Consider the following 14,980-nt stretch of genomic DNA (forward strand, 5'->3'; position numbering starts at 1 on the left):
CAGATTGGTACAACTGTACATGTGTAAAACTGCAATCAACAAACTATCAAAATGTGACATAAATAAACTACTGACCCATTCCAAACGATCCACAGCTGACCCGCTGATCCATTAGTTTGTAACCCGCTCACCCTTTAAATAAATGATTAACCCCATTGATTTGGATTTTGAAAGTCCGGCTTCCACTGATTTTTCATTCAAGCTCCGCCAGTGTGCATAGAGCTAAACTATCGCAGTCCAAAGCATTCGGTCTATTTCTGACAGAATATCTGTACCAATCTGCTATATCCAACCAATGAGAAGCCTACTGAACCATTAATGTCAAAAACAGACATGTGACAAGTGTGCAAAATGCGTCATCAAAACATACTATTACGTTAATCGCCCAATATAGCAACGGGTGCTTGTAAGCCTCACTGTTTTCATCGACTACGGGTGCTTGTAAACTCATTTTTACTCTTACTAAAAACTCAACCAAAAGGTAAACATTTAATTTAATTGTTATCATTTTGAAAATAATATTAGCAAACAAATCGACAAATGCCAAGGTCTAAACTGTAATCACACATCAAACATGAACAAAACTCAAACCCATAGCAACATCAGATGTTTCTACCCAGAGTTTAGCACACATTTATAAGTCTACATACGACACAAAACATAATCGAAATAACCTACAGGTGAAAGCTAGACATAAATTTCAACAATACCAATACGTAACACTAATAGTTAACTGAGGTCTATGGCTTTGTGGCCCGCTCCTATTGGACAAACGAGACAGTGAAGCGCAGACCACCAGTATCCGGACCATTAGAACTACTACCCCACTATTTTCATGAAGTTTGCGAGTCGGTCATCTTCAACGACATTTATCTTAGTATCACGTAGATCACTTTCATAATAACGCCATAAATACGATGTCTCTTCGTCGCATATCACGTCTTCTAACAAAGACAATTTGGTCACAGACGCCGGCAACTCTTCTAGTCCATGACAACCACTCATCTTAAACACTCTCAACCCATTTAGCTCCCCAATCTGATAAGGCAGCGAGTTTATACTCAAACAATCAGATATATCAAGATACATCAAATTACGAAGGTTCCCGATTGACTCAGGTAATTTGGCCAATCGCGTACAAGAATGAACCCTCAGTATTTCCAGATTTAACAGACTCCCGAGTGCTTTGGGAAGGGTATCAAGCTCATGGCAGTTAATGATGCTAAGTTTCTTAAGATGAACAAGATAACATATGCTAGCAGGCGCTTGTTTCAAATCATAACAACCGTCGATTTCAAGCTCCGTGAGGTTCGGTGGCATTGGTGAAGAGTCAACGGAACCACTATCTAACGCATTAGCCATCTCAAACTCCATGAGGTTTGGTGACATAGAAGGGGAGTCAACGGTACAACTCTCTAATGCATTACCGATCTCACACATGATAAAGGAAAGCTTCTGCAAGTTCTTCAATTCATAAATGAATTGAATTGAGGGAGAAAGCGAGACGTGTTCGAGTCTCATTCTTTTTAAGTTGGATAGGTGACTAATCGAAGTAAGTTCATGCAACTCGGAAGGATAAATCCCGTAGCTTGTGACGTTTAAAGCCTTCAATTCGTTCATTGTTTTTATAAAGTGGGGCAGTGCGTACTTTTTACCTTGTGTGTTTAATACTAAAACTTCAACTTTTGGTGCTTTTAGATCATACCAATCAGACGAGAATGTTTCATCTGCAGACAAATTTAGGTACAGTTACGAAAACAATACTCGCAATTTCGCAAACGGTTATATTCACGATCAGGATAAATAAACGAAACCTGTTGTAATTGATAGGAGACGAGCAGAAATTGGTTGTTGTGTTTGTTTAATCCACCATGCGGGTATATCGTTCGCATGGATTTCTATCAACAATCGTTTTCTTTGTGGTATTGGATCCTGGCTACTCAGATGTATGGCTAAATCTCTTAGTAAATCATGTTGTGTGACATAGTGCTCGTTACAGTAACCTTCAAGTTCACTAGCATTTTTGCTGAAATAAAACGATAATACAGTTGATAAACGGAGAAAAAAAATAAATATAATTAAATTATTATTTCTAACCTTGCAACAATAAGATTCAAAAGATTTCTTGAAGAAAGCTCAAGAAGAAATTCAATGGTATACATTCCTTCTTTGTCGAGATTATATAACTCGATCCACAAATCCATAAGAGCAGAAGCTGCAATCTTTTCGTCTTCAGGAAATGAACCCATATCAAGGAAACATTCATGAGCTATTGGCAAAGATTCAACAAGTGCATCAACGCTGGCCCGAAGACTAAGCAATAACTCACTGTTTGAATCAAATATAGATTGACCTTCAGACCATTTCTTCAAAGTTGTTCTCCACTCGACCTCACCTTGACCGCGTAGTGATGCACCGACTGCTTTGAGGGCCAATGGAAATCCCTTGCAGCTCTTAACCATCTATAAAGGGAACCACAACCAAACTTCATTAGTGATACATAATTATGTAATATGCAGAAAGATATAGTCATGGTTGCAGAAGTCGCTAGGTGTTCCCACGTCAGTCGACTGGGGAGTTGCGAGTACTCAGCCTAGGCGGAGAGTACTCAAGAAGTACTTGAACATGTTAACTTATAAAAAAATAGTTTCGGGAAATTATATATGTGTCAAATATCATAAGCTTGCTAATGTTTATAACAAAATACGTAAATATCAATATAAATAAAAAATACATGTTCAAATGGTAAAGTATTTCAAAAGTTGATATTCATTCCTTGAAAAATGATATTCATTCTTTAATATGATAAACAAAGAAATTATGTTTTATTATTTTTAAGTCACTCTCGGCTCGAGTTGACCAACTAGATCCGATTCTAGCCGAGGTTGACCGCATTTGATCGATTCTAAGTAATTAGGTGGAGTTGAAGAAAATCGCCTCGGCAACCTACGTTGTAGCGATTACTCGGCGAGTACTCGGCCTGCGAGACCTTGTTTTACAACATTGGATATAGTCAAGAAAGTGGAATTAAAAACTCTACCTTGATTATAAGATCTTCAGGCACATTAATACGATCCCCATCACAGGGAAACGCTGAATGGTAAAATAGGGTTCTTGCATCTTCATCATTTAACAAGCCCAATTTATATGTCGAAGCAATAGTAAACAAGGACCTTGATGTGACCAAGATTTTGTATCCTGGGATAGGGAATTTAAGGGCCTGGATAATCGATTGAGATTCAGCCCACACGTCATCTAGAACCAGCAATATCTTTTCCGATCCCATTTGACTTATCATGTTCTCTAGTTGGTTCTTTGCATCCTCATCAGATTGAAACTCACAGTTTTTTACATGAAGATGATGCACAAATATTTTCTGGACGATAGTCTTAAGGGAAGTTGTCCTAGAAACCGTAATGTAAAATATATTGTCCCCAAAAATGCCTGTACAAATACAAGCAGGCTCGATGGCCGACATGAAATATACGTAACCATCTATATATAACACTATAACTAAAACCAGTTTAATGTTAAACTGCTGTCATATATAATAAAATAAACAAAAGTTCATACCTTTAATTTCATTATCATGACAAAGCATCTTTGCTAGTGTAGTCTTACCACAACCTCCCGGGGCCGAGACGGTGAGCACCTGGTCAGCGACATTGAGCAGAATGCGTTTCAATTCTTGAAGATGAGCATCCAAGCCGACGATGAAATCCGGGAGCTCAGGAACACCGAAAGAACTTGAAAATCCACCTGCCCGATTAGTAACCGTTGAAAGTACTCGATCCATTTTATCGCCCAAATCATAAACCTCCTTCAAAGTCCTCAGACTAAGAGTCATATTATCCTGCAATTCAACCTGAAAGAACCTCAATAGCTCATGGTCCAACCGAATCAACTTATTAGCATGATCAAACTTCTCGTACACATTCCAACACTTGATCATTGAGCACTCCAGAACTAGTTTCTTACCATTCCCCAAATAAATTATGAACATTTCGGTCTCCGGTTCTGGACGGTCCAACACTTTGCTTAATCGGCCGCTTTCGTGCAATATCGGCTGGATGTTTGTTAAAGTTTTGTCAAGGCGTTTGAGTAAAGTTGTAAATTTGGGTGTTCTCTTGATTTCTAATGCTACGGCTTCCATTAATTCTATGACTCCTGTTTCTAATGCCATATCATGTGCGCTTTTTACATCCATCTGTTTAAAGATAAAACCACAACTAATATATAAAATACACAAATAAAACCCTAAAAATCAACTGTCGATTTAAAACTAAAATTCAGATTGTATAAAGTGAGGCAAGTGCTGAAACTGGTGATGCATATGTTTGGAATTAGAATACTTATACTGCTGCCATAGATGCCTGTTGGAATATTATAATATGCGAATTGAACATAATCCACAGAAATGAAATACCTTGGATGTTGGGAAATTGTTAATTGCTTTTTCACGTATGTATGGTGATGAGGCGTGCAAAGCAAAACATCGATGGCGTTGCTGGTAAGTAAGAACACAGATACTTTTTCTTACCTATGGATGAAGTTGACTACTGCTGTGGATCAACCGATGAAGTCTTCTGTTGTTCTTACCTACGATATATATAGGCAGATGGGAAAACACGTCTTTGTGTTATTTACATATTTACACACCTTATTGCCTATTTGGACACCCTTCAAGACGCCTTGTATAGACCTATACGAGGCGTATAGCCTTTTTCAATTTCCAAGAGAATCTCTGATTATGTCATATTTTGTCTTATTTGCCTCGTATACGTCTCGTATAGGCCTATACTGGGCGTCTAGGGGAAAAAAGACCATTTAGCCCCTGATTTAGGCCTATACTGGGGGTAAATTGGTCTTTTTTGCCTCTCTTATATGCCTAGTATAGGCCTATACTAGGCGTATATAAGGGTTTTTTTTTTTTTTTTTAACAAACATTTTAACAATATTAATCGTTTTAGCAAAACTTTTATACAAAAACAAGTTTTTTTATTTTAAATAATTAATATTAGGACCCCTCGTTGGTTTTTTTTGGTTGAAAAATGGATGTTTTGGTAGGGTAATTTGATTGTTTTTGGAGGGTGATGTTTTTTGAGTAAAAAAATGGGTGTTTTGGTGGGGTAATTTGAGTTGTTTTTTTAAAAAAAGTTTTATTGTTTTTGTATAAAAGTTTGCTAAAACGATTAATATTGTATAAAATGTTTATTAAAAAAAATTAAAAAAAAAAAAAACCCTTCAAGACGCCCAGTATAGGCCTATACGAGGCATATAAGGGGCAAAGGGTCACATATGAGGCCTATACGAAGGGTCCTATACGCCCAGTATAGGCCTATACGAGGCGTCTTGAAGGGGTCAAACCAGAAGTGACATGAGTCAGACACTGATTTTGATGTAACCCTATACGCCTCGTATAGGCCTATACGAGGCAAAGGGTGTCTAAATAGGCAGATAAGGTGTCCAAATAGATTGACCCTTTTTTTATTATTTTTAGTCCGCATGGTTTAAGTTATTTTAATAGTTTAGTTAAATATTTCAATTTTTCTCTTAGACCATTACAATAAGGTAGGGGACCGCTAAAATGAAAACCAACTCCAGTTATAAGAACCGAGAGAACCACTTTCTAGCTACTAGATCTACAAGATGGATGAATGAGATTAAAAGTAGTTAAAATTAATATTAAATACTTTTAGTCTTGTTATTTTTTAATATTTTAATGCAAAAGGGCACTTTAGTAAAATTACTCTTTTTTGACTTTTTGTCTTTATTATTTTTTATTACTTTTTTTATTATATTAGTTTTTATTTTTTAAATAGAATTTTTTTATTAAAAGCATTTTAAATTCAGCTTTTTAACAAAACAATTTTATTTTGCGCGCTGTTTTTACGCCCGGCTTTTTCACGCGTCGTTTTTAACGCGCCGTTTTTACACCGGCCTTTTTAATGTGCCGTTTTCACGCTCCGTTTTAACGCGCTGTTTTTTACGCAACGTTTTACGCCTTTTTTTACACGCCGTTTTTTTACGCGCCGTTTTACGCCCCCTTATTCACGCCCCGTATTTACGCGTCGTTTTATCACCCGGTTTTTTTACGAGCCGTTTTTTTACGCGCCGTTTTTTACACCCCGTTTTTTACGTGCTCTTTTTTTTACGCACCGTTTTTTACACCCCATTTTTTCACCCCGTATTTACGCGCCGTTTTTTACAAACGTGTTTTTAAATTTTTTTACGGTTTTAAACTTTTTTTTACAAAAAAAAACTTTTTTATAATTTTTTTTACAAAAACTTTTGAACAAATAACAAAAATTTATATTAAATTTTTTTACGGTTTTAACCTTTTTTTACACACACGATTTTTAATCTTTTTTACTTTTTTTACGAAAACGTTTTTTACAGTTTTAAACTTTTTTTTACAAAAAAACTTTTTTACCAAAAACTTTTTTAACAAATTTTTTTTTCATAAAATTTTTTTAACAAAAGAAAAAAATTTATACGAAACTTTTTTTACGATTTTAACCTTTTTTTTACAAAAACCTTTTTTTACACAAACATTTTTAAACTTTTTTTCATTTTTTACGAAAACATTTTTTTTACGGTTTTAAAATTTTTTTACAAAAACTTTTTTACATTTTTTTTACAAAAACTTTTTTACAAAATAACAAAAAGAGGAGAGAAATGTGAAGAAAGAGAAATTGAAAATACTTTAAAAAGAGACTTTAATGAGGAGAGAGAAATGATTTGATGGTTTTAATTAAATAGAGACTTTAATGAGGAGAAAGAAATGATTTGATGGTTTTGATTAAATGACTATATTAACCTTTTGGTTGTCATTATCTGATTGGTGGAGAGTGGTTCTCACGGTTCTTACAACTGGGGGTGGTTTTCATTTTAGCGGTCCCCCAATAAGGTATATTATAAACACTTAAAAACATGTCTAGTCAGCAGTCACATCAGAAAACACCCTTTCTTTAAAAACATTAAAAACCCACCCAAAAAGGAAACCCGAAAAACGTTGTCACATCACCATCACCTTTTACATCAAAAACCCCCCCTCCAGCCCCACCATCAGCCACATACCCCACCTTTTCTTCATTTTTTCATGTTTGTGAGGAAATATGGATAGGAAAAATGAACCCAAAAAATGGAGTCCACAATAGATAAAAACTAAAAATGAATGAGGTGGAAAAAGGAGAAAAAATGAAGGCTAAAAATGCGTGAATGCTCTTATGAGTTCAAAAAAGTTTCTCCGTTGTCATTTTAGTCTATTGGGTTAACTTCATTTATTTTTTCTGTTAACGAGAAAATTCGGTCATTTTATATGTAATAATTCTATTAAATAGAAGGGCAATTCGTTCATTTAAAATAACCGAATTGCCCTTCTCGTTAACAGAAAAAATAGATGAAGTTAACTTAGTGAACTAAAATGGCAACGGTGAAACGGTGAAACCTTTTAGACCCGCAGGAGAAAAATGAAACTTTTGGACTAAACTGCTAAAATGACTCAAACCACATAGACTAAAACTATTACTTTTATTTTATACATTATACAGGTCGCAATATTTAAAAGAGTTTTAAAATTAATGATTAGAGCACGAACATTCAATCCTTCACATTAAGTTTTCTATATTGTATGGAGTTGTTGTGAGTGGTGGAAAGAGAAAATATTTAAAAGAGTTTTAAAATTAATGATTAGAGCATTAAAATCTTTTTTATTTTTTTAATATTTTTTGAAAGTGATTGCGAGTGTATGAGAGAGAAAATATTATGATAAAAATATAAAAAAATATTATTTAACTAATGCGAGTGGATGAGAGAGAAAAATATAATGATAAAAATATTAAAAAAATATTATTTAACTAAAAAAAAAGAGAAAAATATAGTGATTTTTTAGTGTAATTATAGAGATAAGAATCAATTTTGAATGCTTTTACAGATTGTATTTTTTTTTGTATGTTTAAAAGGGAATATTAAATCCTAAATTCATGTAAGTAATTCTGATTTTTGAGATTTGCTAGATGTTTAACATACTCTTTAATTTTTTTATTTATACATTAATTAAGATTCATACTAACGGGTTGTTTGTTTACCTGTTAATGAGGCTCTTAATGGTTCAGACCTCTTACTGGTTCAATACTTAATGGTTCAGACTGTTTGTTTCACGAGCAGATGTCTGAATGGTTCAGACATTTGCCTCTGAATGATTAAGATTTATACATAGTCTTAATGGTTAAGACCTCTAATCTGAATTGGTCAGACATTTGCCTCTGAACGGTTAAGCATTATACAAGCTCTTAATGGTTCAAACCTGTTACTAGTTCAGCATTTAATGGTTCAGACCTCTTACTGATTCAGCACTTAACCATTCAGATATTGCCAAACAGCCCTAAGTAAAAATGTGACATATATATTGAAATAAAAGGAACTTTTTCTTAAATTTGCAACCACAGAAAAACATTAGAAATTTTCATGAAATGTATGTGAAGAAGAATCCACTCTTATTATTAATGTATTGCATTGCTTCTTCACATACATGTCTTTCTTTGTAGCTTGTGATTTCTTCGAAATTGCATTATATAACAACATATCTACTAGAACATGACATATAATGAATAAGTATATCTTTCTACGCGGTATTACTTACTTGCATTTACGTGTTTCATCACAATTTCGTCAAGCACATCATACCTAGTGGCGGACATACCTTGTATTTGTTGGAATTTTTGTGTAACTTTTAGAAAATAATTTTTAGTCAATTTGTCAAACAAACTGAACGCGGCGGAAAACATGTACACGAGGTTCGGTTCTAAACCGTTTCCACCAGTGATCTCATTACAATCAAAATAGGTTAAAATAAAATAAAGAATCGTGACATCCAAGAAAGACACCTTGGTTCTTCTACCTATATATATATATGATTTATTATCTGATATTAATTATAATTAACAAATTAATTATAGTATTAATCAGGTCCGTAATTATTCTAAATAATTACATGTTTCTTTCATTACGCTTATTATTTCGTGATCTGGTGATTAACGATTAAATACCGTTACATGTTCGTTACCCAAAGTGTAACTCTTTGGGTCGTACCTTGACGGCAACATTGAATTATAATCGACAACTGAACATTATATCCAACAGTATTAAGGGGTAGCCTCCGCTACCCCTTGACGATCCGACGGTAGTGTAAATTTTGGAAAAAAATGATTTTTTTTTCGATTTCGTTACCCTTTTTTTTAAACGTTACCCCTATATGAATTTTCTAGATCCGCCACTGATCATACCTAACCAAAAACATGCCATCTTATTTCATCTTGGGTGTATTTTCCACACGTTGTTTCTCACATTTACTTACGTATATTTTTGTCATTAGACCTATTCATGGGCGAAGGATAAGGTATCTCCGGGGGGGCGCCCGATCCCCCGAACTTTTCGATGCGTAGTGTTATGAATAGTACTTTCGTATAGGTATATACGTTGCCGCCCCACCGGTTTTGCGAAAATTCGGGGGGGGGGGGGGGGGGGGGGCGTGGCTTCGCCAATAGACCTATTCACTGGAGTGTGAAATTGGAAGGACATGTCTTAATCTAGAAAGTTATCGGTGAATGTTTTTCTTTTAACATTGCGTAACAATAAAACCCTTTGCACAATAAGGGTGGATTTTCCATACCATAGGGGATTCAAGCGTGATGTTTGTGGCCCACCTGTGTGAGAGGTAGTATAAATTCTATTCATATACATAGATAAAGGCGATGATGTAGTTTTTTCGAATGTTTGGAGAGTTTCCCTAGATGGGCTTTTGAATCCTGTGTATCACTTTTAGATTGAAGTAATTTGGCAGTGCTCTAAAATCTTTAATCAAATAAGACAAATTCTCAAAAACGAGTATGTTTTTTTTTTTTTTTTTCGTGAATTTTGAAAGTATGAATTCGTTGCTAAAACTAAACCAAAAAATATCTATTTATATGGGAATGAACCGTTAGAACATTTCAGTTATATGGCATAACCGCTTTGTTGGTACCAAAGTTCAGTGTACTTTACATCACCTTACTTGTAGTAAGACTATCCAAAAAAGGAAAGTTATGATATGCCCATAAGAATATCGATACGTGTTTTACATCAATCGAAAACTATATTAGTAAATATCTAGTTCGGTTGAAGACGTGGTACTGATATTGTTGGGATGGTATCAGCTCTTCGTTTTGTCATGGTACTGATACGGTATCGAGTATTGACACTCGCTATAGCTTACAAGTTATAAGAGAAAAACAAAATATGTTTAATTTTAATTATAGTAATAAGAAAATTATTGTAGAAGTTTCTAATATAGTATTAACGAGTTGAACTATGATATCCTTCATTCCTACTCGCTTCTTCGGCTTGGACAGGAATCACCCAAGTCCGGCCGGTGAACGGTTCGGAGCGTCGGTTTAAAGTTTAACCCGAAATTGGTGAACCTTGTTCATAGAACCCGATTCTTGAACCTCCTAACCGTTAGCATGACTAGCTAGCCGGTTCAAGCTCCGTTTCTACCGATTTTAAGGTTTCGAGTGTAAAAGGTTGAAGAAAGTTGGAAATTATTTATAAAAATGTTAAGATTTGTAAGAATCTTAGTTTGTTTATGTGGAAATCGGTCAGATCTAAGCTATCCATGGTTGAATGAGGCCAAAGTTTGGTGTTTTCAAGAACACCATGATGACATCACCCAAGAATACTTAGATCTTGGTGATTTCACGGTTAAAAATCAAGTTTTGAAAGATAGAAAGGTGTAGAATCATGTAGTGATAAAAAACGTACAAGAATTAGAGTGAAAACTTACCGGAGTTGAGAGAAATATGAGAAAAGGTGAAGAAGAAGGCTGGTTCGGTCAGAGCTTTCCAAAAATGGAAAGTGTGACAATGACAGCCCTATTTATAGGCTCCAAAAGAGGAAAGTGGCAGCCGATCGGCCAGGAGCTCCGATCGAATGGGCTGCTCGATCGGCTAGGAAGATGCTAGCCGATCGGCTGGCCTGTTCGATCCGGATGCCTTCTGTTCGATCCGCGACCCACTTTGAGTATTTCGCGACGATTTTCGATGTTTCAATTTCGATGGACGATGATACGAATACGATAGAGTTCCTAGTCAAATTACTTTCAGTCCCAGCTACTATATCTAACATACAATCTTCTATAAGTCACGTTTCGATGTCGGTTTCGATTGAGTTCGATTGCTTTTCGCGAGTTTTGATTCGATTTTCGATTGATTCGCTTGTATACCATACCAAACATATAAATAAACATGCACAAGTAACACATAAGGCACACACACACATATAACAACACCAGAGTTCACATAATTCGAGTCTCGAGTTCGATTGATGAATCGATTAGCTTGGTTATTGATTGATTAACTTTATCGCATTGTTACTTCCTACTATTCACAGTCGTAAATCGGTCGTATTGATTGAACATTCGATCTTTTCATTAGACAACACTTACTCCACATAATACAAAAAAGTAAAAAAGAAACCTTAACAGTCAAAGAAGTCAAAGTTGACTTGGACTTTGACTTTGACTTTGACATTCGAAAACACGGGGTGTTACACATTAGATCAAATATCCAATGGCTTAAAACACTTCTTACCCTTCTCACATTTTAGACACTTTTTACCATACCCCTACCCTGTATATGTATTATAAAAAATAAAACTACGTAAAGAAAAACAAATTAAAAAAGAAAAAAAAGAATAAAAGAACCATCATATGAAATAAACCATGTAACGTAAAACTCATTTATTCATTCATTTTTATGTAATAAATGAATAAATCATCAGATTCACATCCCAAAGTTTTCACACTCTCTCCGCCATTACCCTAAAACAAACTGCAAAAGATCTACGGGTTTCATCTCCGGATCTGTAAAGATCAGTGCGTCAACACTCCCGTCGTTCGTGGTTGTCGCCGACAACTACTCTCCGGTGAGCATTTAACATACATGATCACCGGTAACCAAAATCTCCGTGGAAGAATGGTGGGACGACGGCTGTGTTTATTAAGATTACGTCGTTGGTGGAGGGTTCACACTCATCGTTGACATTGTTCTTGTTCTTCCTTGGTACCATTTTTAATAAGAAGTCGAGAAATTATATGGTAAATGATTGTGTTACTGTGTATGTGGTAGTGGCTTTGAGGATTATAAAAGGTGTGAAACGGTGGGGGGGAAATGGTGGTGGCGACGCAACGGAGTACAACGTAATTGAATAACTGCAAAGGAATTGATCCAATAATATTTTGGAAAACTTTCAGTAAGACCATATGTAATGGGGCTTTATAAGGGTATGAAAGATTTTGATAATGCCCTTACACCATTACTCATGGGCATTATAGGAGCATGAAGAGTGAGGGACATTTCTATAATAATGCCCAAAGAGAAGAAAAATAATGGAAAGTAATAAATGAAATGGGCATTAACCATTACACCTTTTTTAAAAGGGCATTATAATGATGATGTGGTGAAAAATGCCCCTTAGTGGGCATTAACCATTACCTATGGTCTAACAATCGTGTCAGTTACCATTCAATTAATAATTAAATTAATGCATATGTCCAATAATAATACTTTTTAAATAACATTGAATCAAGTTGAAGATGATAACATCAATGAGTCGTGGGATTAGTGAAATCAATTGAAACAGTGGGATGATACGTGGACCTATGATACGGTGTGATAATTGCATTAGTTGAAACGGTGGCCTTGTCGCTGTAATTTGGTGGTTTTTTTGGACGCAACGGTTGGGTAGAAGGTAAGTTTTTAGTTGGTAAATGTATAAAGGTATAATTCAATAAAAGTTCATATAATAAGTAATTCTCTTTTGTCATATGTTTATAATATTATTTAACCTTTTTTTTATTTAATTTTGTTAACCATATATTGTTTTTTTTATTTTGTTCATTAATTAAGATTAATTCCATGTTAAATATGTGGTATAAATACTTAAAATATCTACAAAAAGTTTCTTAAATTTGTAAAGACCAAAAAACGTAGAAAATTTGTATATGAAGTATCTGACACACTTTTTACTAAGGCTTTGGGGTGTGGGAGCGGGGAAGGGGTCGGGGTGCTGAGGTGTCCCTCCTCCCCGACAGGGAACACCCCCCCCCCGGTCTCATCTTCGGCTCCTTCCTGTCTGCCTTGATCTGTTGTTGATGTATATTGTTGTTGTTTGTTCATTGGTGGGGAAGGAGAAGGTGGTGAAGGGGAACCACACCCCTTAGGGGTTGTTTGGGATTCCATCTTGCAACCTCCTTATGACTTATAACTTTTTGCAAAATGAGTTTTTTAGAAAATGATGTTTGGATAATGTGTTGAAAATGAGTTTTTATGCTTTGAAAATGAAAAAAAATAAGAGAGAAAAGTTAGATGGTTGTGACTTTTCTAAAAAGGAAATGAAAAAGAAGTTAATTCTCAAACACCCTCTTAATGGGGAAGACGGAAGAGAAAGGTGGAGGTGGAGGTGATGTGGAGGTAGGAAAGGGGACTCCACACCCCACATCCTAATGCATTGTATTGCCTTTCATATGTCTTTCTTTGCATTGTTCATTGTTTATGTTTCTATCGAAAATGCATAGTTGGTGAGTATGGTTGTAGGTGGTTATTTTTCTAGATGTTTTTTTTTTACTAAAAGGTTATTCAAAGTCAAGAATGATACATATATATTTAAAATATCAAGAACTTTTTCTTAAATTTGCAAAGGCAGAAAAATGTAGGAAATTTTCATGAAATGTATACTAAGAATCAATTTTTTTTTTCAAATGTATTGTATGGTTCTACACGTATCTTTTTTGCGTTGTTCGTTGCTTATGTTTTCATGGAAAATGCCTAGTTGGTAAGTATGGTTGTAGGTCGTTGTTGGTATTTTTAGTTTGATTTATTAAGTAAGATTCATTCTAAGTAAAAAATGTGACATAGATATTTAAAATATTAGGAACTTATTCTCAAACTTGCAATAGCCGAAAAATGTAGGAATTTTTCATAAAACGTATTGCTACTTTGTATGTTTCTATCCAAAATCATCACACATAACAGCTTATGTACAAGGGCGGACCTATGGTCCTAGGAGGTGAAGGGGGCAGCCACCCACCTTAAAAATTAGGTAGCGTTTGGTATGAATGAATAGAAGGCGGAAAGGAATGGATCATTCCGATGGAATGAAAAAAAACATGTTTGGTAATCATGTGGTAATGGAATGGGGGCATTCCACAATGAATGTAAACCTTCCAAATATAAAAATTTTCATTCCTTTGTAATGTGGTGTTTTTTTTCCATTCCTTCAAGGAATGGAACAAATATATTATTATTATTATTATTATTATTATTATTATTATTATTATTATTATTTAATTTTTTTACCATTATTATTATTATTATTATATTATTATTATCATTTTTAATAACCCACCACCGTCATTCACCTCCGCCGTCACACGACACCACCTCCGTCGCCACCTACGGGCGACACCACTACCGACACAACCGTCTTCGTGACTATTGTCGCCACCACCCACCGCCACAGTCACCCACTTTCGCCGCCACCACCACCACCCCAGTCGTCACCCGCCACCACTCACCACCGCCACCACCCACTTCTGCCCTTGCTGTCTCCCACCGTTGACACCACCGCCCCCGCTGTCACCCGCCACCACCTCCACCACAGCCGCCACCCACCCCTACCTCCGCCGTCACCCGCCACCCACCACCACCGACCACCACCATCGATGTCACCCACCACCATTGTCGTAGTCGCCACCTACCTCCGCCCCAACCACCACCCCACCGCCGTTGCCACCACCCCCGACCACCGCTCCAAACGCCACCTATCACCATCCACCACCACCAACTGCCGTCACTCACCACCAATTTTATTCCTCCGTCTATTCTCTCTACCAAACAACACAAAGTAATGATTCATTTCATTCTCACATGGTAACCAAACAAGA

At 35.7% G+C, this 14,980-nt stretch overlaps 1 protein-coding gene across 2 annotated transcripts; it reads right to left on the minus strand.

The window, feature by feature from the left end:
• Positions 1–524: 524 nt before the first annotated feature.
• Positions 525–4,587, minus strand: LOC110908207 (probable disease resistance protein At5g66900). Of its 2 annotated transcripts, XM_035977705.1 has the most exons (7): positions 4,427–4,587; positions 3,574–4,207; positions 3,041–3,444; positions 2,330–2,462; positions 2,098–2,230; positions 1,815–2,026; positions 552–1,727 (listed from the first exon to the last, which is right to left on the minus strand). In XM_035977705.1, the coding sequence occupies exons 2-7, from the start codon at positions 4,205–4,207 to the stop codon at positions 820–822; spliced, it is 2,424 nt and encodes an 807-aa protein (XP_035833598.1). In that variant the 5' UTR covers positions 4,427–4,587; the 3' UTR covers positions 552–819. The 2 variants fall into 2 exon arrangements, with proteins under 2 accessions (XP_022008808.1, XP_035833598.1); XM_022153116.2 differs by having other exon boundaries at positions 525–1,727; positions 2,098–2,462; positions 4,427–4,580.
• Positions 4,588–14,980: the final 10,393 nt, after the last annotated feature.

This window comes from Helianthus annuus, chromosome 9, assembly GCF_002127325.2.
Source record: "Helianthus annuus cultivar XRQ/B chromosome 9, HanXRQr2.0-SUNRISE, whole genome shotgun sequence".
In the NCBI taxonomy this organism is placed as follows: Eukaryota; Viridiplantae; Streptophyta; class Magnoliopsida; order Asterales; family Asteraceae; genus Helianthus; species Helianthus annuus.

Excerpts from the sequence above, each read along its gene's own strand:
- LOC110908207 (XM_022153116.2), bottom strand. The coding sequence starts at position 4,207 with ATGGATGTAAAAAGCGCACATGATATGGCATTAGAAACAGGAGTCATA. Across the intron at positions 2,463-3,040 it reads CTGAAGATCTTATAATCAAG|ATGGTTAAGAGCTGCAAGGG; the intron begins GTAGAGTTTTTA and ends TTCCCTTTATAG. Across the intron at positions 2,027-2,097 it reads TTGAATCTTATTGTTGCAAG|CAAAAATGCTAGTGAACTTG; the intron begins GTTAGAAATAAT and ends GTTTTATTTCAG.